The sequence below is a fragment of the Fringilla coelebs genome (genome assembly GCF_963513975.1).
Source record: "Fringilla coelebs genome assembly, chromosome: 1".
NCBI classification, from domain to species: Eukaryota; Metazoa; Chordata; class Aves; order Passeriformes; family Fringillidae; genus Fringilla; species Fringilla coelebs.
The window spans coordinates 102190907-102217626 of NC_140028.1; the positions used below are offsets into that span (position 1 = coordinate 102190907).

Consider the following 26720-nt stretch of genomic DNA (forward strand, 5'->3'; position numbering starts at 1 on the left):
TGATGTTTTATTAACCAGTATTGATTTTTTTACCCGGGGGACTTTTTTCTTCCTGAAAAAAGGCAACCTTGCAAGAGTGAAAGGCATTGCAGGGAATGAATTTCTAATGAACCCCTTCTTTCCCTTTCTTGCCTCCTTTTAATGTAGCTTCATATTTTAAGTGCCTGAACAGAAATTTCATTTTAAGCAATTCCATTTTGATAAATCCTTTTAAACCTTGACTTTCTGTAAGGTTATTTTTTAAAGATTGTGCTGCCTGACTGACACGCTTAGCAGTGCCTGTAAATTTGAGCATTTCATTATAGGTTGCAATGAAGCATGCTCACATGCAGTGAAATACAGAGAATTGAGTAGCCTAGACTATTTCAGTAATGCTGAAAGTGGGAGGGTGGGGGAGGGGGCAAATAAAAGAAACCTCTGTCATAAATCAAGTAGTACTGAAATTCTATCTTTTCTGTTTAGGTGTAGTTCACATGATTCAATTAACAGCAGATCTCTCAGAATCAATTTCCTTCTTGTTTGTATCAAAATAAGTTTGTGATAGTATGGTTTTATGGCAAGATTTCTTTATTTGGCTGCTATTTTTTAGAATGAAACTCCTGAGATTTCCAAGGAAGTGTATTTGTCTTGGGAGTATTCTATTTAGGAATGTTACTGTGAGAAGGAAAGCAAACCCAGTGCACTGTTATAGGCCTTCCATAATTCAACTGTATTTTACCAGTGGCTTACAGTTGGCATTTTGCTGTGTTTGGACACTCTGTTTTTGTTTTAATAACGAAGGAGTATTAAAAATAAAGCTCAAAGGAAACATGAGGATTGAAACAAAACTGCAGAAAGGATCTAGGAGCTATTTCAGATCTCTGTTGGTTCTTGCTCTCACGCTGCATTTTTAATTTGCTGCCACAGTCCATCAGCTGGTGTATACAGACTGCACACCCACCATTAGCTGTCAGTGGATGAGGGTCCTCATGGCTCTTTCTGACAGCTAACTTGCACTATCACAGTAATATGGGCTTGAAGCCCTGTTTTATTCTTTGGGTACAGATAAAATAACCTTTCTCTATAGAAAGTGGTGGGCTTTTTTCTTTTCCCCAATGTTGCTAATCCTGGAGTTCATTTAGCATTGTAGTATTTCTTGTGGTGTCTTTGTGTTTATGTAATCAATCTCTTTCTTTCACAGTTTTTGGCACTGGGAACACATTATGGCAAAGTTTATTTACTTGATGTCCAGGGGAACATCACCCAGAAGTTTGATGTTGTAAGTATGATATTACCCAGAACCTATTTACAGGCATGTAAAACTGCTATGATGTACCAGTTACACACTAGTAACACTCTTGCTTCGATAAGTCAGTTACACTTGCAACTACACCAACGCATTCCATAACATAAAAAACAGTGTATGGTCCTTGCAAAAAGAAGTTATGCTGGATGTCTTTGTGGTGAGCACATCTCAGTTTATATATAGCAAACTTCGTCATGTAACGGAAGAGCAAATACATATTTATGATTGCAAGTGGCTATTAAAAATGGAACCCAGAAGCTCATTACTTCTATAAGGCATGAACCTGTTCATTAGCTGACTACTGTCAGTTATTAGTTTGTGCACTATCACCTTATCTAGTTGCTACAAGTAATTGAAAAGTGATGACCTTGCTGGCTCAGTTTATCAATTACAAATATATAATGCTAATATTTTATGTAAATGTTTTGACATTTGAATTATTAAGGGATTGTATTGATTGAAGGAAAAGAAGCAGCCTTTTTCCTTATTGTCCTTTGTGGTATGAGATGAATAAAATGCTAAATTCAAAGCTCTGTTCTAGAGTATTAAATGTTCCTTTTTATTGTGGATATTAGTTAATTAGTTTAAAATTCCCTGTCTTTCTTGGGGAGTGGAAGGAAAAGAATTAGAATTTTTTTTCTCCTCAGGTCTTCAAAAATTCTGGTAGCCAAGCACTGTTTTTTCATAGCAGTGTAAGCACTAGCCATAGAAACCATCACAAGATATGGACATGTTTGCAAAGAGAATATACATTCTAAAGCTGACACAGCTGCATGGAAGGGGTCAAGCATTTGTTTATATTTTTGAAAACTCTAATTATGAATTGTGCAAGGGAGTAGAGCATCAACTTAAGTATAAACTTAAGGCACAGCTCTTGAAGGAACTTTTAGATTTCATTTTAGTCAGATTGACAATGACCTTACAGGAGATTCAAAGTCAAACTAATTATGAGCTTCTATTTCTTTTAATTTTGTGTGTTCATCAGTCCTGCAGCTGAAAATGGTGACTGCATTTCAGAAGAGGAAAAACTTTTGGTGTCTCCCTTGCAGTTCTGATTACTTTAAATGCATGCTTCTTGATAGAGTTTCTCTGGGAAGTAGGAGAAACTTTTTTATTTGGGGCAGGTCAGATTAAATGTACCTGAATTGTTCTCTTCCATTGCAGCAGTAGGAGAGAGAGTCAGAGACTCACTTAAATGAAGTGAAGATTTTGTATTGACTGTGGCAGTAATTGTCCTAAACTTGTATTTGTTCCATTCAGTATAAGGTGCTTGGAAATTTTTAGTTGTAGAACAAACAGTCTTCTTCTGTCCACCACCAATGCCTTGTTCTCTCACACTGGTTCCAAGAGATGAAATCATCCTTCTGTGAAGATTTAGGGAACTGCCTTGTTGTAGAGCAGGGAGCAAGGGGATCTGTTACCTGCTGAAGTCTATTAAACAAAATCCCTGCATTCTCTTATACACACCTTCTCAAATTTGCTGTTATTTTCTTTGTTTTTCTTTACTAAAAATCCTACCAGTGCCTGCTGGGAGGGTGGTTTCTTATGAAGTTAGTGTTGGACTACAAAGTTATTTTCTGCTCAAAGATGTTACTTTTCAACTTAGCCTGCTTCAGGATGCTTTTTATGCTATGTCTCTTGTAAAGATGGCAATGATTTTTTTTTTAACTGTTGTTGGAGTACAAACTGCATTTTGAGCTGGAGAATAAGAAAAAAAAAAATGTTTCTTGGATTCTATTCTTAATATTTATATCTCTTTTTGTAATGTACAGGTCTCCAGGGCAATAGATTATATCATGGATTAGTTGGAAATTGTGCTTCTTTTTTGTTTTTTTCCTCTTTTTTCTAGTTTGAAGAAGAATTATTTTTCTCTAGCACCATTTATCTTTAAAAGAAAAGTTTCTTGATGAACTGCTAACTGTTGTAGAACAGAACAGGCTGCCTATGTGAGAAGAAAGCAGCTCTAAAATGTACATGGCTGCTTAAGCTGAGAAGTTTTCTGAATTATTAATGTCAGCTTCTGAACCCATAGACAGTTTATTCTGAACTGGCTGCTGTATGCCAAAATATTTTCCTTCTAACCTGAACTTTTCAAGATGTTGAATTTCATACTAGAGACGTCACTACCAAACATTCAGTGGGAGTCTTCATTCAGTTCTCTCCTACTAATTCCTCTTTATTGTCTCTCCTGGGGAATTTGTGTTAAAGTATTGCCGTGTTATAAATCCCAAATAAAACCTAACCCTTTCAGGAAAAAAAAAGGGAATTACTTCCTGAAGTCACAGAGGGACAAAGCATTTCTTGTAAATGTGCTGGCGAAGACTGTTCTCACTAGTGGTGTTTTTTCTGATTCTTGTTCTCTGATCCAAAAAGAACAATTCCTTCTCAGTACCTTTTTCATTGGTGAAATGGCAAATACAGCTCTATCTTGAAGTTGTTAATAGGGGAAGTACCTGTTGTTACTGATTATTGGAAATTAATATTTTATAGAATTTTTTCTCAGTAAAATAGCAGTGTTACCACTGAAATATTTTAATTGTTTGCAGTAGACAGTGTACCTGGGGAGTCTTTTATGTATTTTTCTTTTTGAAACAATCTTTTTAGCAGATGTTTTCTGTCTTGTGACATTGCAAAAATTAATAGTAGGCATAGCAATGCAATGCCCTTTGTGTGAAAGAAAACAGCTACATGATTCAAGGAACTGTACTTCATTTGAGTCCTTATCTCTGTTTTTCAGGGATTTGTTTTGGTTTTGGGGTTTTTTTTTAAAGAAAAGCTGGGACATGAAAAAATTAATTATTTTTCTATACATCTGTTAAATGTGTAATTAGCAAAACGAAATCATACATTGGAAACTTTAAAAGCTACTAGATCCAAACACTGTTAGTATGTAAAATAAAGCAAAATTATGCAAGAGGGCTTTTTTAAAGGATTTTTAAAAAATTTATTTTAATGTCAAGTTCATAATAAATATGCTTAGAGAATACCATTACTGCTCTCATAGTCCTCTTGATTTCTGGTTTTTTCTTTCTTAATTTCAGGAAGCCATGTTAAAAAAATATAAATGGGCTTGGAAATTGAAGAAATAAGAATTTCGCTTTTATAATAAGTCCTTCATTTTCCATAATGACTTGCATCTGCATTTGAGCCAAGTTGTAAAAAATTAAAAGGTACTCAGAGGATTTGCAGCAAAATGAGAGAGAAAATTCACCAGTGTGTTGCATTATCTCCAGAATGGCCAAATTTTGAATGGCAGCACTCCTTTTCAAGACCAAATGCATTTATCATTTTAATTTGAACTAAAAACAGCTGTAAGAAATACTAAAATATAAAGCTTGGCATGCCTAGAAGTTCTGCTATTGCAGCACACTTTTTTGTTTATTGTTTAAAAAACCTATTACGACTGCACTTCTTGATGTTCATAGTAGCAAATCAATATGGTTATCCTGAATTACAAATACTGTAGTGTCTACTCTACTTTGACCCATAAATATTCAGAGAGGCTTCTGTGAAACTCATGTAAAAAACTAAAAATTATTTTCAGAATAAAGTCTTGCTCTCATCCAGCTCTTCAAGTATCTGATGCTGAATCCTATGCCAAGTGGATGACTAGTCTTTTCAGGCTTGCAGCTCCTCTTGTCAACAGCAGTGGAAATGTGTGCTTTGAAACTGTTGTAAGATATTTGTGGTTTGGAGGGAATTAAGACAGGAATTGGGAGGCTTTGGCCTTTTGTGTTGCTTGGTATCTCAGCAGTTGTGTTTGTGCACTTGTTATACCTCTCTCCTCTTTGCCTAGCATTTCTGTAGCTCTTGCCAGGGTGGCTTGTCTTTGACAATGTCAGTTGCCTAAGATTAACTGGTATGCATCCTCAATAATGTATGTTTGACAAACTGGTATTCTCTTGTATTAGGGTTCAGTGCATTGAGTGAGATGAAATGTGTCAAATACACTGAAAATTATTACTAAAAGGCAACAAGAAGAGGGAAGAAAAGCCTGCTAATTCCACTGACAAAGGATGATGCAGGACTGATTCACAGCACGTTAATTCCAAATGTCTCTCCATCTTTCTTTCCTTCTTAGACTGTCTACAATTTATTCATATAATTATTGCCTGAACTGACATCCTGTGGATTAAGGATTTGTAGATATGAGGAAAGCTGTACAAATGTGTTTAGTTACATAACAAATCAAAAAGCTTTCAAAGGGCAAGAAAACCTGTCCCCATTCTGGTCTTCTCATAAACATGAAGCTTAAAGCAAAAGTGGTGAGAAATCTTGGATGGTGCCAGTGATAGTCCTTTAGAAGAGGGGAGGTTGCCTATTTTATAAGTAATGAGGATTTAAATGTTTAATGCATTGAAGGTGTTTCAGTAGTGATGCATGAGTCTAGAAAATGATGTAAATAGTGTTTTAAAACTTCTCTTAATACAAAGAAATTGAAGTCTTTTAGCATTCAACAGCTATTGTGAGTTATTCAAGACTGCTAGAGTTTCAGAAAGAAACCTCCTCACAGCATATCTTTTTACAATGTATTTCTTTCCTTGCTTTGTGGTTATTTTTGTGATTGTCTCGCATTGTGTAGCATGAACTATTTACTTAGCATTTTTTTATTGGAGTGATAGTAGTCCAAAACCACTGCGTCATCTCTGCTACCATGAAGGCTTGAAAAGGAGTCCCTTCTGTGGTGGTATTATTGCCCTTGGGTGTATTGAAGTTACAGCACTCACCAATCTCTGGAGCAAGACCTTGCTTGAAGGTCAGTGCATGGCCTATTGGTTTTGCTGATAACTCAGCAGGTTGCAAAGAAAACCAGAGGTTTCAGTTGACTTGTTGTGTCTTGGCAAGAGTTTAATTGTTAACAACAGAAAGATATTTCTAACAAAGAAACAGCTGTTCTTAAACTCTAAGTGCTGCTGCTAGCAATGATGCAAAACCTACTAACTGCAGTAGGAGATGAAGCAACGTCTTACAGTGGGAAGGTAACTTAGCTTTTCATTGTATAATGAAGTTGCTTTGGATGGAACTTTGCATGAGAGTTTGAGACTTACTTTGACAAGCTACTTAAAAGTCCCTGTTTATTACCTTTAACTACATCATTTTAGTTGTTAGTGTCAGACTATGTAGGAAAACTTAGGAAGTGAAGCAGCAAAATTTAAAGATTTGGGTAGCTCTGTGTTAGGATTTGCATGGTGTTACTGTGCCTGTTAAATTTGAAGCTGAAATCCTGTTTTGTTTACAAAACCAAGTGGTCTATTTTAAGTTATTGTTCCAAAAATTAAAATAAAAATTATGGTTTTGATAGAAACAAGTGTCTATGCAATGGAACAAGTTTCCTTCTCAACCCTGGGACCTCCCAACCAAATGGGGGTTGCATTTTTATGTCTTAAATGCTTTATGCCAACCGCTAACTCTTTCAAATGGAAAAAAATTGATACAAATGTCATCTTTTGGGATTTTTGTCTTAAGTCTTGAGTGTCTACACCCAATTTAATATCACTTCTGCTTCTCTCTATCTGTCTTTTTATTTTAACTGCAAAGGATTTGGAAATCCAAAGGTTTTTACAGTAGTTGTGGGAATAATTCAGATGGCTTTTGAGTCTGGCTTTTTGGTATAAAGGCTTGAAAAAGTATGTTTTATATGTTTATTCTGGTACTGTGCTTATTAGGTTGCTTGTGACATAAACTATTTCCAATGGGAACTGTGGAGCTATTGATGATTCAGAACCATCTTTGGCAGGAATCATGGTGTACCTCTGATATCTTGCACAGATTGGCAGAAATTGTGGTTGAATTGTGGCAGAATGTGTTAGAACCATTATTCCATAGATCTAGAAAAGCTTCTTGTTTGACAAAACTGAAATAAGAAAAAAACAACCTATTGTACATGTTTTGCCCATCATTTTTGTACCATTGTATCTGACTTTCCTTTGAAAGGAGTATTGCTTAAATTTTTAGTTAACCAAATTATCAAAGGGGTATAGAAGGTATTTGTTATTAATAGAAGTGTTGCTTGGAATATGGATGAAAAGTGGGAGTTCTAAACAATTTTAGAATCACTTATAATTAATTTTTATAGCTCAAAACTGAGGCAAGTGTCACTGTTTCATTCAATAATTCTTTCAAGATTGTAGTTTCAATAACCATAGCTTAGTGCAAAATAATGTAAAAAGTTTAGCTGGAGGTATGAGTTCTGCTACAGAAAGTCTTGTATGATACAGTCATTTATTTCTTGAATGTTGTTAACTCATACAAGTCAGATGTGTGCTTTTACTGCAGCAAACAGTAACATGTATGCTGTCCATCTAATTAATTTCAGTTCAAGTATAAAGCCCATGTACTTTATCAGCTGATTCTGGAATACCAATTGTTTCTGCCTTCTCTTTTGAACTCTTGACTAACAAATATGTTGCCCATGTCCCTTTTTTGAGAAGGATTACAGCCCCATCTTTAGACCAGATGGCCCTTCTACAACTTAATTACCATTCAAATGCATATTGTTTTTCTCTTTTTTTTTAACATAGAAACATTGGAAGAAGTCTCCTTTTTTGTTCTCCAGTATCAATCACTTTACCTCAGACTGGGTATCCTGTTGTTTTTCAGTTGTGTTTCATGACCAGCTCTAAATGTATCACATTTCAGGTACCTTAGCAGCCCTCTTTAGTGTCACTCACTTCAGTAGAAATCTGTTATGTCACCTTTTAATGAGGTAAAGGACAGTGATTGCATACTGTTCTGTCACAAGCATCTAGACATAGGAAATAGTTCACTTGAGTTGGTAGGATGCTGTCGTATTCAGCATGTTTTTTCAAAAAAAAAACCTGAAGCATTGAATAATCTAGGGTGAAGACATTTTAAAAGGGGAGAATGCAAACCATAAAGGACATTAAGGACATTACTACTGTAGTATTTAATACAGCATTGTTGATCAATGAAAGGGCAAAGTTTCCGATTTGTTTTCTTTTTCACCAGACCTTGTTCCCTCTTATTTCATGGAGGATGAAACAGAGGACCTTACTGTAATTTTTCTAAGTGAATTTACATATGTCATTTTCAAACAGTTTTGAGCAAAATTATTTGTGATATTATTAAGATACATCAAAATCATCAAAACAGTTTTTTTCCTTTTAACTCTTTCACCATCTAGGTGTAGTAATATTTGCTGTTTGAATGTGTATCACATCTCAAGACTATGTAGAAAGTTGACCACTGTGCCAAATTGCTCTAGAGCTTTATTGGCACCAGTGAAACAGCTAGTTTTGGGTAGCACTAATTAAGTGTTTTCATAGAAGACTGGTAACTCAGATGTGCATTTTCTAGAACCTTATTACACTTAAAAGCATAGGGAGGATTTGGAGAGGTTTGATTGTAAAAAGATAGTGTATTGCTGGTTCCTAGGGCTGTTTTCCTTTCAAATGGGGTATTAAACCTAGATGGTATTTTTGTCCACAGGGAATGCAGGCACTTATGTGCATATATAAAATAGTAGTAGTTTGCCTGTCAGAATTATTAAGAGTTCAGGCATTAATAAAATATTATTTACATTAGAAAATGTTTTCCTGGTTAGAAAGACTGAATTCTGGAGGGCAATGTTTTTTACACAAGTTGACATTAATGATAGAACTACAGCCCTTTCTTTCCATTAACAATAAAAATACAGCACTGTTAAAAATAGATAATGACATAACAGGGGCATAATATGATGAGCAAAACATGAAGGCAAAACCAAGTAGTTTTTTCTATGGGGAAGACATTGATAATGAACTTAAAAATTCTAATAAAGATTCCTTTCTGAAGGATGAGACTTACTTGTTTTAAAAGACATGCCAGTGTGTATAGTACTTTATTGCACTTGTGATGGAATATTAAACATGTACAGTCCAGATTTGACCAGTGTATGGTGTTAATACTCTCAGAATGGCTGCTGATAAAAGTATCTACCGTCAAGTAGATCTCCACTGTGGTGGTCTTCATTGTTGAAGAAGTTAGTTTTATTCAGTGTCCTCTGACACAGAGAAATAAAGGTATAAGAAATGTCAGAAATTGGTATTTTGGTGTTGGAAGGTTCACCACTGCAATCCTAAACTGGCTGCTAATTGAGGTCTAGTTGTTGAAGGTCTTGGCAGTTTTATGGATAGTGATAGCTTTGAAATGTGAGCAATGTAAAGATGGAGGGAATGAATCTGTTTGCTTTTTTTATGTACTTTAAATAAAGTTTATGATATGCAATCAAATGTACACTTCACTGGTATTAAAATAGAGCCTCTTTGTATGTAAATGCATTGAGGAACTTGCACAGGATCAATTAATCTTCATATTTAGCCTTCCCTATCATACTGTCCCAATGAGGATATGGGATGTGATATACTGCTAACAGTAAATTACAGTGCACTTCATAATACACCGTTTCTACTTGTGTGAGTACTCTCTATCTCCCTCCATCTTGTTGGTTTGCATCTGTTTTTGGGATCCTGACAAGACATCCAGTATTGACTGAGTATCTCTGGTGGACTTGTGAGATTTTGCCAGATGTTTATAATTGCAAATAAAGGAAGTTGCAGAGTTGGTGTCCAAAGAGAATACAATGCTTTCAGTAATCAGAAAATGTGTTTATTATTGTATGTAGCTCTGACTTATGCCAATCTGTATTAGTGTTGATAACTGAAAATTTACATGGAAAATGACACTGGTGTAGGTGTTGGCTGAGCCTGAGCATTGATAACCCAGTGTAATATTTAACTATGCCAGGAATATGACTACTTATGTTGTTTTCAGCCAGGAAAGGGAATTAATTTCCTTATAATATTTCTGCATCTCTCTGATTCCATCAATGGAGATCTTTTCACTGATTTCAGTAGCCACTGGGTTTGGATCATTTTCTGTAGCAGAGTGGTTGACAAGCTAAAATAATTGGGAAAAGTACATCCTGAGCAGAATAGTCAACAGCCCCTTTGCTTCTTCAAAAGTTGTTTGGCGGATGTACCAATAAAATAATGTCTAAAAATAAAACCTCTCCTGACAAGAATTTTCACTGTATGACCTGCTTGGCCTTTTTCATTAGCCACGTTTCTGAAATGTGGCTTATCAAGAAATGGAGTAAAATCTCATACTTTCCACTTCAAGGATGGAATTCTACAGAATTCTCTTAAATACATTAATGACAGTGCTGGTGGTATTCCATTAGAAACAAGCAGTGAAAGTGCCCCTTAGTTACATCCTCAGAGTTTTAGATATGTTTTGGGGACTGTTCTTCAAAGCTCATTTTAATAATTCAGTAGCCTCTCTTGCAAGTTTATATTTAAAGATGAATTCTCACAAGTTCATTGTGTTTGGCAAATTATTCTGAGAAGAAAGCAGTTACAGAAACTGGTGAGGTGAACCTCTACATTGCCTGGAATAGTCTTTCTCCCCAGGGGGTGTTGGGTTTTCCAAGGAAGATATATCTATCACCAGCCAACTTTCCTCAGCCCTCCCCCCGTATTTCAGCCTTCTCCATGGCTGTGTGATTGGGAATATTGCTTCATATTCTCAGATGGCTTTAATACACAGATAGCAACAAAGAAGTAGGGGAAGGCTTAGGACATAACATTGTTGAAGAGCCCTACAGTTACACAGAGGATGGCAAAGGGCACCTGGGGGGAGAAGGAAATGGGAGTAGTTTGCTTACTTTGGCACAGAGTTCCCAGGAGGATATCTCCTTACACAGCAGTGTTTTAATAGAAAAGAGATTTTTCTTTGGATCCGTCAGGAATTAGCTAACAGTTCGATTCTGCTAGGAAGTAGTCTAAGCTTTCAGTATAGATTTGGTTTTGGTAATAGTTCCATCAATCCTAAACAAGCATTCTGATTATCTAGTAACTAGTAGAGATTTAGGGAGATTGCTTGTTAATATTTTCTTTTCCCCTTGGATTTTTTTTCTTAGTCCCTGCAGTTGATAAACAAGGTTAAGGGATTCACTGATGTGGAAAATATTGAAATCACTGTAGGCTTTTTGTTCTTTCTCACTGTCTTAGACTATATATATGAGAGACTTCTTGTCCTCATATTCCCTTCGTTTTAGACAAGCTTTTGAGGTCTTTGGTTTTTGTAGCTAAGGTCTGCCTTCCTGCAGACAAGATAAAAGTTAATGTTGTTGTTATTCTGTGTCCCAGACCTTGTCACTCCCCTGAGCCTTCCCCCCTCCGTTTTCTTCTAACCAACATAATCGCCCATTTTTCATTTGGAGAATGACAGATTCAAGAGTGTTATAGGAAATGCAATGGAGCAAGGGTTCTCACTTACCAGAATTTCACTGCTAATATTGTTGAACTGAACCTTGGTGTGGATATTAGTAAATGGTGGTGTCGATATTAGTAAATTTTCAGCAAATGTAACTTTAGATGTTGTAAATATAGAGTATGCTACTTCATTGCAGGCAGTGGTGAACATCTTTTTCTTTAATTCCTACAGCTGCACTTTCAATTTAGACTTTTGTGTTATTGTGCTCTGTTTCTCAGCTATGTGTAAATATGTAAGGTATGTGTGTACTTCTACCTTTTTATGGGTAAATCATGGTACAGCATCAGAATTTGGGTTTCAAGTTGCTTTTGCCTGTATTGTATCAATGAAATTCTACTAATACAAGAAATATATGTCAGTGCGACACTGCAGCATTTGGGGCAAGAGAAGTGCATGGATTTAGTTTCTTTTTAAAGACAGTTCCTCACTACAGGAGATCTCTGGATATGTGATGGGACACACAACATATAATACAGTTGTGCTTAGCTGTTGCTGAGGATTTGGGGTGCTTTTCAAAGCAAGGTACTTGTCCTGCATGGAGCAAGGTTTGTATTTTGTTATGACAAAATACAAACATTAGCTTAGTTATGACAATAACTGAGGTGGTTTCTGTTTGCAAATCAGTATTTTACACTTGGATACCTCCGCCATGGTGGAAATAATACAAACATAATGATGGTAGTCCATACTCCAGTAGGCTAACATATACAACCATGGGTTGATTGATCATGTTGCTGTACATTGGAGCTTTACATGCTTGTTTATGTGAATGGCATACAGATGAAACATGAATAAATGAAAAGTAGGCTCATTTAAGAGACAGGTTTTTTTTATTACAATGCAACTGTGTACATACAATTTGCCTTAGTATGGAGAATAGCTACATAATCATTATGCAGGTCCAGACATATTCACATAGCAGAAAAGACCCTTGGGTATTTTTCTTCTTTCAGTATATATGTGTATGTGTATGCACGGTGTCGCATCCCCCTGAGGGAAACTGCAAGGAGTTCTTTTAGAAATGGATGGTCAGGAACTAAATTTAGCCAAATAAGGCAGACGTTGTATCTGAGAACTGTTTATTGGTAATGAAAAAAGCAAAAAGAAAAAGGAGTTGCCCAAACGAAAGAGGGCTGGAAAAGAAGGATCGAAAATGGAAAAGGAGTGGGGAAAAGAGGAGGGAGAGAGGGGAGAGGAAAAGAGGGCGTTGCCACCTGCGAGGCAGGGGGAAGTGCCGCCGGTGTCCGGGCGGCGGGCGGTGCGCACGCTGCCTGCCTGTGCACGGGCTGGCTCCTAAGGAGCCGGCGCGGCTCGCGAAGAGGCGCGGCTTCGCAGGCGCGGCTCCCGCAGCGACGGCACCAGACGGGCGGAGTAGGCGCTCCGACCGGAGCTTCAGGACCCTGGACAGGGTCGGGGCGAGCGTCGCAGTGCGGGGCTCGATCGGAGCAGCCGGGTTGAACGCAAGTAGCTCAGGCAAGGATGCGCGGGTGAAGCGGCAGGGCGATGGTCAGGGACCCAGGGAGGCAGGACAGGCACGAGGGCGAGCAAGAGCCAGCGAAGGCAGAAGAGCCAAAAGGCAGGCTGGGATCAGGGCAGAGGAGGGAGCGAGCAAGCCCGCAAGGGCACAGCAGCGAGCAGCGTCGGGCCCCTCAGCCGGCTGAAGACAGAGGTAAAAAGCAAGTCTCAAAAGCCCCCGGCCAAAAGACAAGTCCCCAGAAAGACACTAAAAGCCTAAAACCCAAAAGCCCCCAATGCAAAAAGCATAGTCTCCAAAGCCCCCCACTGCTAGTGGTGCGGTTACTTTTTATGCTCTCTGGCTCTTCCCAAAGTCTGCCTGCTGGGAGTTCAGTGTCTCCTACTGGCTGTCCCATGGGAGGAGGTGAAGTCCCATGTTGCTAAGGTGAAGTCCTTCCAGAGACAAGGCTTCTTCAAGTTGCCTCCTGCATGTGGCAGATGTGCAACCCCTCCCCCATGTGCCCCTGACAATCAGCGTTTAGATAAATCAAAGCTAAATTGGTTCCTCACACACAGATAAATAATTATGTTTAAATTAATTTAGGAAAAGTTTATGAAAATTCTTTTAAAAGAGTGGATGAAAGCACTGATTAAGGGGGTTGTAGAAGTGATTGGAACCTCATGAAGTAAAATGAGGTTACTTTGCAATACTTACTTTGCTGTAAGTATGATTGAACAGTGCTTTGCTTTTCACACTCCTAATGTGCATGTGGTTTGCCTGCAAACCATGGCTAAAAGGCATGAAGTCACAGACAACTATTAAAATGTTTAGATTCCTAGCTTGTAAATATTGCATTTCTCACAGAATTGGAGTGAAATCCAGTCTTATGTTTCATGTTCATCCACTTCAAATCCATTGGGATGCAGCATTTGTGAAAGAATCAATTATCCATTTGTTAGTCGGGGGAGCTTTACAAATTATACATTAGCGGATTGATTTCTCAGGTTCACCATTGGGGGACTGATTGTATAAGGTGGGTTGATGATGAGTGTCAGGGGAGAAGGAGTTGCCACAAAGAAGACAATTAAAAGAAGCTTTCTGAGTGGCCATGAATTTACTCCTAATTGAAGAGCTGACTTAATCCATAGTAAGAGCATTTATTTCAAGCATTTTACATTAGGTAATTGATTATCACATGAGGTACATTTGCTGCTAGATATTTGATTTTCCTTTCCTTTAAATTTAGGATTTTGCAAAAGTCTGCATTTAGATCTTTATGTGCAAGGTGTCTGCTAGCTTTCTCTCCTGCTACCTAAACTTCTCTTTCGTCCATTAAGGTAACATTTTTTTTTGTTCTATAGTGTCAGCTTGACATTATTGATTTTGAACAGTCAAACTTACTTATGTTGTCCAGAATTCCAAACATGTCTCCATCAGGAAGAAAACTGCAGCTAATGGAAATTCAGCTGAAGGTATTTCTTCCTTCTTTGCTGGTACTTCAAAAGTGTATGAAATTCTGAAGCTATTTCCAGGTAAATAATTTAAGTGTATTTCCATTCCTAACTAACAGGATCAAACTTATTGCCAAATTTGAATTATGTTGCTTAAGAAATTCAATGTGTATTATTATCACTTATAAAATACTGGAAGTATCATTCTGATCACAAAGTTGTTGTGTATTTTTACTTGATTGCCTAATGGTAGGGGTCCTGATTAAGTACAAAAAAGGTTATCCAATGTAGTGCTAATAAAATAATAAATAATCATTTTTTCAACATTTTATATACAGATGCCTCTGGTTTTATGACATGAGGTTTAAGATTAGATCATCTCTATCATGTGTTTTAAATTTTAGGTTCTTTTACATCTTACAGTTTTTTTCCAACACACATTTAAAATACCTTTACAACAGTCAAGTGACCAAACCCCAGTGCATATCATGGTTCCAATTGTATTAAATTAATCAGTCCTTCAGATTATGATGAGTTAGTGACTACTTTTGTCTTCTCTAACCTTGAGTGATTCTTCATCTTTTGTAGACATGTAAAGGTAGATTGTGCAGGGGGGGCATTTATTCCTTTACTGTAAAATCCAAAGCCTGTTTTCTTTTATCAGACAAATAAACTCATCAGTGGGTTAGCTGGACAAAGCTTTAAAAAAAACCTCAAGGGAAAGGCGGTTGTAACTTTATGTTATAAACTTAGGAGTTTATAACTTTTAATTAAAAAATGAAAAATAAAAGCAAGGTGGGAGGGGGTGACCCACAATATTATTTGTGTTCCTCCTTTCTAAAATATCAAAATTATTCACAGGGTATTGGATGCAATTGAATGCAATTAATTTTAATGCTATTTAATTTAATTAATTTAATGCAATTAAATTTGAAATAGTAAGTAGCTTTTCTGGCTGGCACAGAAGTATATTTAAACAAATGATGGTTATGAAAAGAAGAATTGGAACTGATTCTGGAAGAAACACTTTGGTTTAGATAATATATGTACCAATTTTATCTGTGGTCTTTTCTTTCTGATTTCCTGGATGGGTTGATATCTTGATTCTCAAACAGCTTTCCAGTGGAACATAGTTCTGGAAATCATAGGCTTGACTTTTTTAACTCCGAACAAGAAGAGTCTGGTATAAGAGTTCTTCCTGAAGCTTTATTTTAAAATGCATGTGATATTCCGCCTAGACTACCGTCACTTTCTGAGCTCCACAGAAAGTTCTGACTTGTAATGTCAGTGAGTAGGCTAATAGTCAATGTACTAGTTTGACTTGAGTACAGAAAAAACTTTACTCTGTGTTTGCTTTGCCTTGTGTGTGTCATTTCCTGTCAAAACTTAGCTAGAGGTTTGTGTAAATGAGCAGATCTCTTTTAGCTGAATTTAGTTGTTTTCCCTGATTGTCATCTGTGTATGGTGCAGGCAAAAAGGAAAAAATAATAGGAGAAAGAAAAAGTTAATAGCAACTGATGGAGGTGTTGGGCATGCAGAAGGCTTGTACCGAATTGCTACTTATAATATATATACTGTTATGAAGCACTGTATCATGGAATTTCTGTTTAGAAATAGAACAAGTATGGAAGTATTGTGTGCTATTTTGAATGTGGGAAAAATGCAAATGCTCTGGAATCACCCTTTTTTTCCACTGACAACATTCTAGAATCTTAGAATCACAGAATGTTAAGTGATTAGAATGTAAAGATTACATAGTTCTAATCTCCCCTGCCATGGGCAGGGACGCCTTCCCCTAGACAAAGTTGCTCAAGGCCTTATTCAGCCTAGCTTTGAACAGTATCAGGTTTGGGATATCTACAACCTCTCTGGGTAACTTCTTCAGTGTCTCACCACACTCACAGTATATAATTTCTTCCTAATATCGAACTTAAATTTCCTCTTTCTCATTTGTACTCATTACTCCTTGTCTTATCATTACAGTTCCTGATGAAGAGTCCCTCTCCTAACTTTCTTGTAGGTCCCTTTCAGGTACTGGAAGTTGGCCATGAGGTCTCCATGCAACCTTCTTTTCTCCAGGCTAAACACCCTCAGCTTTCTCAGCCTGTCTCCATAAAGGAGGTACTTCAGTCTTCTTACAAACGTCATGACTCCTCTGGACTTCCTCCAACTGTTTCCTCCTGATATTGGAGACGCCAGAACTGAATGCAGCACTCCAATTAGGATCTCACATGAGTAGAGTAGAGGGGCACTATCGCCTCCTTTGACCTCCTGGCCACATTCCTTGTGATGCAGCCCAGGACTTGATTGGCTTTCTGAGCTATGAGCACACACAGCAGGCTCATGTGGAGTTTTTCATCGCCTATCTGCCGCAAGTCTTTCTTAGCAGGGCTGCTCTCAGTCACTTCTCTGCCCAAACCATTGGTGTATCCAGGATTGCAGTGACCCAGGTGTAGTGTCGGCAATGAAGAGAGATGGGGACTCCATTAAATGGTCAAAGAATCCAAATTTATTGTGAAGTACAACTGCTTATATACTTATTCTAGGAAGGTAACTAATGTTTTACTACCAGGATTGGGTTAATTATCACATAAACAAACATGCATTTTACAACATCTCTTGCATTTAGCATCTCGTGCTTGAAGAGTTTGATGTAATTTTCTTTTTCCAGTAAGTCCGTCTGATTTAATCTTCTTGCAATCTTGATTTAATCCTCAAAGTTCTGTTTGCTATTGCCAAGGCATCCTGTTATCAAATCTCTTATGCTAACCAGGTCCAAAGTCCATCACCTGTCTTGTGTGCCCCAATAGTGTAGGAACTTGTGCTTTGCTTTGTTGAACTTCATGAGATTTGCTTCAGCCCACATCTGTCAAGGCCCCTCTGGATGCCATTATCCCTTCCCTTCATCGTGTCAACTACACCACACAGACTGGTGTCATCAGTGAACTTGCTGAGGGTGCGCTTGGTCCCGCTATCCATGTCACCAACAAAGATGTTGAACAGTATCAGGCCCAGTATGGACCCCTGAGGGACACCAGTCACTGGTGTCCATGTGGACAATGTGCCATTAACCCAAACTCTGTGTGTGTGGCCATCCAGCCAGTTCTGTATCCACTGAGTGGTTCATCCATCAAATCCCTGTCTCTCCAATCTGGAGACAAGGATGTCATGCAGGAGTGTGAAGTACTTTGCATTTAGTCCAGGTAGACAATGTAGTCCAGGTAGACAATGTCAGTTGCTCTGCCCCTGTTCACTAACACTGTAGCCCTGTCATAGAAGGTCACCAGATTTTTTAGGCATGATTTTCTCCTTGTAAAACCGTTTTAGCTGTTACTAGTCATCTCTTTGTTGGTACCTTAGCATAGTTTCCCGTAGAATCTGCTGTGTGACCTTGCCTGGCACAGAGCTGAAACTGACTGGTCAGTAGTTCCCCATATCTTCCACTTTTCCCTTTTTAAAAATGAGGATTTTATTTCCCTTTTTCCGGTTATCAAGGACTTCACCTGACACAATTTTTCAAAAATGATGGATAGTGGCTCAGCAACTTCTTCTCCAGCTCCCTCAGGACCCACATATGAACCTCATTGGGTCCCATGGACTTGTGCACATTCAGGTTCCTTAGATGATCTTTAACCTGATCCTCTCGTACAGGGGGCTCAGGATCTTTATCCTCACAGTCCCTGCATCTGCCTTTCTTGACTTGGGTGGCATGGCTGGAGCACTTGCCAGTGAAGACAGAGGCACAGAAGTCCTTGAGAGCCCCAGCCTCCTCCTCATCCAGGGTAGCCAAGTCTTCTATTTTCTTCCCACATCTTTTCTGTCCCTAGTCTGTCTTTTGCTTGCCGCATACCTGTAGAAGCCCTTCCTGGTATCCTTAGTATCCTGCAGGAGAGGTTTTGCCTTACTGAGCACTGTTAATTACCTGAGTACAATCACACATTTAATCTCCAAAGCATTGCCATATGGCTTTCACATTACAACAGATAAATTCCATCATCCTGATCCTCGGCTTCAGTGTTTATGTGAAGATATCTTCTGTAGTCCGCTTTGCCTATTTTCTACACTTCATTTTTTCAGAATCAAGCTTTATCAAAGCCATATGACAGGAAAATAGGAGTAGTGTGGACTGTAGGATGGAGCTGTCAGCTCCTCTGGTGTGTCCTGGTTTGTGTAATTTTGTCTTAGGTTTTGTTGCAGTAGTGCCTCCAACGAGGCCCATCACACTGGAGCGCTGCCAGATCTGCTGTTGCTGGGATGTCAGCCTGATGGTGGATGTAGGTGCAGGAGTAATGAGAAGAACATGACCGGTTGAACAGCGTACCTTAGTGTATCACCCTGTGCCTAGACAGTACTACTGAAGACAGACGTTTTGTCTTAGCAATTGCAAAATGAAGAGAAGAAACTTAGTGGGAAAGTTGTAATGGCAACTTAGATGCAGCCCAGAACAAAAATCCCCTGACACTTCTGTGATAAACTCAGTAAAACTTTCTATGCATGTCCTTTCAGAAGGCCAGAGGGGCTCCTGGTAGTAGAGGGAATGGTACAGAAATGCAGACTTTTTCCCTATGCCCGCCCCTAGACAGAGGCAAAGTCTTCTCTTGCACCTTGATGAGCAAAACAGAAATTTAGAAAGGCATTTTTCAAGGCAAGGCAGGAATAAAAGTACATGCTGTTTATGAAGATTCTAGAAAGTCGGACTGACAACTGATACATCCTGCCTTACTTAGCATCCTCCAGTCTTGGAATTAGCCAATTCTGTGTGTAATATCTGACAATAGAGCTTTTCCAAGGATGTTGGCCACACTATTAGGTTGATGGGCTTGAGCTGTGCTCTTCGGCTTATACCCCCTAAATGGGACCGGAGGAACACAGCTGTGGAATGTGCACCAGCTGCCTGCACTGCTAGTCATGCACTGGTGTCTGACCTTGAAATGTAGCAACTCAGCATAACCAGTCTGTGGCAAACAAAAATACTTCTGGAGCACATAAGTATAAGGAAAATTTGTTTAAATTCCCAGTGAACTCCTTTGCAAAGAACACACTGTGGAAAGACCACTTTGTGATAAGCATTAATTGCAATATTTCCAGGTGCCATTTTGTGGTGACACCAAGAATTATATATTCTGCACACAAGGAATTGGGAAGGCAAAAGGCCAGTGTAATATTCAACTCATCAGGCAACAATGGCAGTGCAGTGTTCAGTTGTTCAATCAACCTTGATTATAAAAAAGCTTCTAGAAAATATGATTTGGGCATATACTGTTTTCAAAGTGGATGAGAGGAAAGCTTCCCTTTCTCTGAGTTGGAATTTGTTGTGTGTGTGAAAGATTATGGGGGGAAAAACTTTCCAGAGGGTGTGAAAACACCTCAATTTATCTGCTGTAGAATAGCCCATGTGGAGAGTGTGTTTTTATATATTTATTATAAACTTTTAATGCAATTCCAACTGCCATAGCATATATAAGGACCTGTGATACTTCAGACACAGTTGTGTAGCATCTAATGTGATCCCACAACTCCAGTGTTCTTCCAGTGACACTTTGTTTTTACACAAATGTATGATGGATTTCTTTTATCATGCTCAGAACCACAGGAGTGGTCGAAGTTGTGGTTCAATCCATTCAATGTTTTATGAAAATAAGAAAAGTGGTTCTTAAAAGTGTGAGGGACTTGCCTGTGGGAAGATCCTTCAGTGATTCTTGAAATGATGAGCTATTTGTCACAGAGGGTGAAATCAGGATCATGGTACATAAGACGTTTCTTGGTACCTGAATATAATTGAATTGGTTTTTGTATGCAAGAGGATGTGCATCAGTTTATCCAAATGATGTTATGAGCTAGCCCTCCATACCTCAGGTATGAAGAGCTGTTTAAGCTAAGTGAACAGTAGCATATGCTGTCTAACCCTGTAGGTTAGAACCAAAAGTATATTTGGGTAGGGAAGGGAAGATTTATTAAATTGGAATGGTTTCAGGCTTTTCTCTGTATTTGTCTAAGAACAAGTAAACCTATGTTGCACTTCAGTACCTTATAATACTCACTTCTGAGAACAGTATTAGAGCCAAAAATGAAAGTAAGAGAAGGAATTTGAAAAACAAATAATTACAAGCCTAGCCATCAGACCAAAATAGAAAAGTTTGCTGTTGTCCTGATGCCTGTGCAGTCATCAAATTTAATCCAAAGTTTTGATAGCAGGAACTAATAGCCCTGGTGCTGAGGCACTGATGCTTAAGGTCTGGGAGCCTGGCACTTCATGGGAGTTCCAGGGCCCTGAGGCAGGTAACTGCAAAAGGAAAGTCAAAATTTTGGAGTTGGGCAGAAGGCTGGAAAGAAGACTGTCTTTTGGCTTTGTCTTAGAAATACCTTTTCTGTGAGGATCTTTTGATTCATGCAACTAAACATTACTCAGTCGTAAATCTTTCAAAGTGCAAGGAATGTTAAAGCATGTCATTGGTGATATAAGTTTAAAAGTATTTTTTCCTTGTTTTCTTTCTCTAGAGCCCAGTGAAGATAAATCAGATCAGCCTGGATGAAAGTGGAGAACACATGGGTGTTTGCTCAGAAGATGGGAAGGTACAACAAATCTTTTTATACTTTGTTGAGGTAGCAGGTAGTCCTAGTATTATACTAGGATAATTGTGATAACCTCTGGAGTTGATTCCTGCATTGAGCACCACTACTTTGACCATACATTTTGAGAACTGAACTCATCTTTGAATACTCAAAATTAAAGTCAAATATATTTTGCACAAATATGCTGTAGGAAAAGTAATTACAAGAATGTCAATAATGTAACTGCTATTAAGCTGATTAACAGCTGTGACAGGAGGACATGTCAACTTAATCATTACTACTGTGCCAGTTATACTTCAGTGACTACTCTGCTGTTCCTGCAAGACAGTAGTTTAATGCCTTTCTGCTATAAATCCACAAAATTGGATTTTGTGGACATGATTTCTGTGGGCTGGTGGTTTTCATTCTCACACACTTTATGAATGTTTGTCTTGAATTACAGAATCTTTTGATAAACAATCATAGTTTATCAGAAGAACAAAGTGTCTTACAACAGCCACATTAAATAAATGTAAAATCAATGTATGTACAGTTTCCTAAAAAACCTGCTTCCTTGACTGAGGACATATATCATTTGTGTAGTGTATAAGTAGCAATTATCAGTGCTTCTCTGGAATGTTGAGCTGTGACATTTAGTGGTTTTGGTGATTGATTTTCCAGTTATAAGAATGTATTTTTGTTTTTTCAGTGGATGACAGTATTTTCTAAAGTTGGTTTGCAATGATAAAATTCTAATGCACAGTGTGTATTTAAGCTTATTTTTTAATATAGTGCCCATATACAAATGCAGTGCATTAAAAGTAATTTAAATAATTTCTCAATATCCAACTTACACAGTAGACTTGGGGGAGGAGGAGTGTTGGTAATCCTAATGTTGCATTCAGTTGAACTTCTTTAAATTAAAATATAGCTGGGATTTGCAATGGGAAAAATGGGGAAACAACCCCTTTAGGCTGTGTGCATTTGCATTTTTTCATTCCAAATAGAGGTTTTAGTCCCTCAACAGGTAGGCAGCCAGTTTGTGTATCCAGCCTTTTATTTCTGAGAGATATCTTGATATCAGTATCTTGGCCCAGTAATTAGGATACTAGTGGCTATCAAAGTGGTTATAGAATTTTACATCCTGTGTGAAACACCACAAGAGTATCCTATTTGTCTAAGCAAGATAAGGCAAGGGTCAGTAACTGTGCAAGCTAATAAAAATGTTGAGCTAGCATTGTTGGTTTGGGCTTTCCTATAGTGTTGGGGAGCAAGCATTTACTGTAAGGGCTCCTCAGATGTGACTGTGGATGACTGTCAGTAATCCACTGTGCTGTGGTGAGACTGCAAGCCATACACATTTTTTTGTATACTAAGCTAATATTAAATATACTTATTTCATTTCAGAAATACTGAAAAACCCATAATCTCTACTCTGGTGTAGTTCTATTTGAAAAGGCTTCAATACTTTAAATGGTGACTCCGTCTTCATTTAGTGAAATAGCAGTTGTAGATCCAGTGTATGGCATTACATACTATACAAGGCAGTCTGAAATACAGTCCCACAGCCACAGGGATGTAGTATCACAGGGACAATATTCAGCATATTTGCATTCATAGAGTCCAGGGACATTGATGCTTCACCATATTCAACACTTGTGAAAAACTCATCTGGAGATTTGAAAGATGTAGGTATTTGAGAAGTTAGATTTTCCACATGATCCAGAAAGGCTCCTGTCTGTGAAATGATCCACCCCTGAAATTGATTAAAATAAATAGTTTTATGTTGTGCTACTGTATAAGAAAATGGCAGATTGCAGATTCCCAGCCAGATAATATAGCATTTATAGATTCTGGTCATAACAAAAGTGTAACTTTTGTTCCTTATAGCTCTTACCTTACTACAGTGGGAGCATTGATATTGTGAACAGTTAAAATACTTGTACAAGTAGTTACAAAGTCTTTATGAACTTGATTAAATATGTAAAAATGTTGAAATCCTTTAAAAAAAACAAGGGGGAAAATAACAGTAAAGCAGTACAGTAAAACAGTTTCATTTTCTTAAATCAGTTTTAAACAAAAAAGCAGGTGTAAAGATGAGGCCTGGGAATTTTGAGTCAGCTCCAAGTATATTCTACCAGTTAATGAAGATACATTCTCTTTTGCTATAAGCAGAGTGTATTTTCACATATCGAAGTGGATCCAATATGATAGAGATGGAAACAATTTATTTTCTTGCAGGAAGGCCTTATGATGAGAACCTCCTCCTCATATCTGTTCTGCTGATATATTTTATTTTACTACTTTTTTTTCTGACTCTCAAACTAGATTTGATCTAGCTGTATACACTGGGGGGAGAGCACAGAAGCACAGTACAATTTTCTAACCCTCTTCTTGACAATCAGCATCCAGACCCAATGTCAAAACCTTTTGCATGTATGTCATACATGTCCAGTAAATGCTCTGGGAGCCACTTGCAGCTTTCCTGTACTACACATTTGGTTCTTTGAAAATCTTCCTTTCTAATGAAGTCAGCTGCAGCACATCACCACTGTCATGGAAAGGAGCAGAAATCATAACCAACACCAGCCCTCTACTCTGGATGGTGGGTATTGAAATGTTAGGGTATAAGAGAATTTTGGTGCTCAGATACATAGAACAGGAAGCAGGCTGGCATCCTCAGAATTGTGGAGATTTTTAGATTGGTTTTTTGTGTTAGTTTTGTATGTAGTTAATTGTATACTGTCTTGAAAAACCTGGATATGACTCCCAATTTTGCTAAAGCTTCCATGTCATTATATAAGAGTGTAATTGGCACTCTTATTCTGGCTTGTAACTTTTTTTATATGAAGAAATATAAATTATATTGAAAACCCATGTGCTTGTGTGTTTTAGTGTCATCTCTAATGCCTGTAACAACATTGATGTTAAGAATATCTGTGACTTACATTGATATTACATGGATAATTTTTCAAGAAACGTGACTTGTTTTCCTGCCTTTTGGTCACTCAAGGTTGCTTAGATATTCCACATGTGGAAGCAAAGAGGCAGCTAAGTCTGGATGCACTGGGGTGGTGGGTTCTAGATATTTAAAATCAGACAGGACTCGCAAAACGTAGGGGAATCATAAAATCCTTTTTCCAGCTGCCTAAGAGCATCGTGAACAGAGTGAGCATGGAAAGTAGAAATAGATAAATCCAATATAGGCTTGTAATAGCAAAAGGATCACTTTCTTTCTGAAGAATATGAGACATTAAGAAGTAATAAACTGTTAGATGATGTCTCTAGAGTAAACATGATAGCATGTATTTTTTGCAGAATTGTTTTTTCCTCTTACCTCACTCCATGTTGCTGTAATACTCCAAAAGAAATATCATATTGCCGTATTCAGTGATATATTAGGAAAATGTTGAAGGCACTGTTGCCAATTTTGATTAATTATTTGTAATTTGAGAGGGCTGTTTTGTAATTTTTGAGGATTCTGCTTTCACAGAATTTGCAGTGTTATGTTTTAACAGTGTATGTTCTTTTTTCTTCTCCTTTTTTTTTCTGTCTAATTTTCTCTCTCCTCTGTTTCTTACTTTGTGTAGGCTGTTGTACTGAATATGATGTGCCAGCTGATAAAAACAAAAACCCAGAAAGCAAAATCCTCTAAACATCAGCCCAAAGGTTTTCTAGGCTTACAGCCAGGTCCAATTCAAATACAACCCTTTGGCTGGCTTACATAATCACAGCTTTGTGATACATCTCACAGTCTCCAAATATTGATTTTTCTAATCCATTGGAGCAGTAGCTCAGCCCTACACAGTGCATGCAGAAGTATTTTTAAAGTGTGTTGTTAGAGGGAGTATATTTGCTAATGAGTAAAGGACTGAGCTGATAATGCTTAGGAGATGTATCCAGGAGACAAGCTTGAAAGGAAAGTGAGGTGGTTGGAGATGTTTTTTACTTCGCTGAGACTGCTGAACTTTGAGCCACTCCAAGGATGTCCTAGTTCCTTGCAGATGGCTTAGTTCCTCTTGTAGTTTCCCTGAAGTTTAGTGTTTTTACTTTGTCTTCTTGACCATCTGCAGGAATTTTGGTTGTTCTAGGGCTCTGAATTGATCTTTTTAGAGCAATTAAACCTCACATTTTGTGGACCATTACTGATATTTACTGACTTTATTCTTCAGGTCTTTCTCTAAAGGGATTTATGTTTTCTCATTACTATTATTTTTTTTTCCCGTCTGAAGGAGTCACGATGGGAAGAAAGAAATAAGGTTAAAAGATGTTTTAGAACTTTTGAGTCCAATGCTGAACATGCAGAACAGTTACTGAAGGGATTACCTTTTCCAGAAAATTTTCCAGAAAATAATGAGAGCCTATCTGAGAGCATTCTTAAGTAGATTTGCTGTCAGATACATTTCCTCACTGATCATTCCATGGGATGCTCTTTTTTTCTCCCTTCCCCCAGTGCTGTTCATCTCTCCTTGGATGAGTTTGTTTCAACACCTTCTGACAGTGGGTGAAAGCCTCTTAAAAACAATGAAAAAGCAAACCATTTATTATTCTTTCTGGAAAGCATAGTTAGTAAATCAGTTACTAATTCCTGGCCATAAGTCTTCTGCCCCATTTTATTCCTAAATTCTGCAGGAACTAGGCAGTCAACTGTCTCATCTGACAGTAAGGAGAGGGAATATTGTTTATTGAATGAGGAGACATGAGTCCAAAAGAGGGCTGTACTTAAAACAATCTGAAGGTACCTTATTCTGAAGTCATATCATCTAATAATATTTCATTAACACTTGATATCTCTGTACTTGTTCTGAATTAAAGGCGAGGAAACATTTTAAAAATCTGTTAATTCTCTTGACAGTAAAACTTTTTTTTTAATTCAATATTGACCCTTCTTCAGATGGATTGATTCTGATAGATATGATTGTCTATGGTTGCAACTCCTTTGCTGACTCTTAAATGTACTGATACCTCAACATAAATGAGAAGGGAGGAATCTTCAGAGAAAGAAGTTTCCAGTGATCATGGAATAAAACAAAATTGCACTGTATGCACTTGGGAGGAGGAAAGGATGCCTAGAAATATATGGAACCTGGATTTCAGGCGGGTTTTGCTTTATTGTCACAAGTTTCTTTTCTTATGTAAACCCTGTATTGCTTGGAGGGAAAAAATCCTACCATTCTTTCTCAGAAAGGAAGAATTTTTAATTTATTTTCTCCTGAATGTTATTCTGTTGCTCTTACCATATTTAGGTTGCTATCTGTTAAACAGATTTGATCAGCCTAAAGCAAAAGGAACTTACTGTTTTTACTGTGACTGTAACAAAAAAAAAAAAAAAAAGAGGAAAAATATTCATAAAAGTACTTCCGTACTGCTGCAAATATTAGAGATATGTCACTGTAGAAGACCAAGCTGTATCAATTAGCTCTGAATTGTTAATTGTGTCTTCCTTTACGAAAAAAGATGTCACTGTTAGCATTCAAATTGATCTTCTAGTTGTTAGGTTTTTACTTTCAGTGTTAATTGTTCAGTGTAAATCAGGTAAATAATTTTGGATTTTCAATATACCTTTTCAGGTACAAGTGTTTGGATTATATTCAGCAGAAGAATTTCATGAAACATTTGACTGTCCTATTAAAGTAAGTGCTTGTTTTAATCTTTAGTAATTGTGATGGTGTTGTCTTTAATAACAGAAAGGTCACATTCA

At 37.6% G+C, this 26720-nt stretch overlaps 1 protein-coding gene across 3 annotated transcripts in view; it reads left to right on the forward strand.

Annotated features, from left to right (window-relative positions):
• Positions 1–26720, forward strand: part of VPS41 (VPS41 subunit of HOPS complex) — a 109185-nt gene that overhangs the window by 23029 nt on the left and 59436 nt on the right. For all 3 annotated transcript variants that reach the window (XM_084208422.1, XM_084208423.1, XM_084208424.1), the window contains 3 exons: positions 1181–1258; positions 20966–21040; positions 26590–26652. In XM_084208422.1, coding sequence (XP_084064548.1) covers positions 1181–1258; positions 20966–21040; positions 26590–26652 — 216 coding nt within the window. The remainder of the gene's footprint in view (positions 1–1180; positions 1259–20965; positions 21041–26589; positions 26653–26720) is intronic.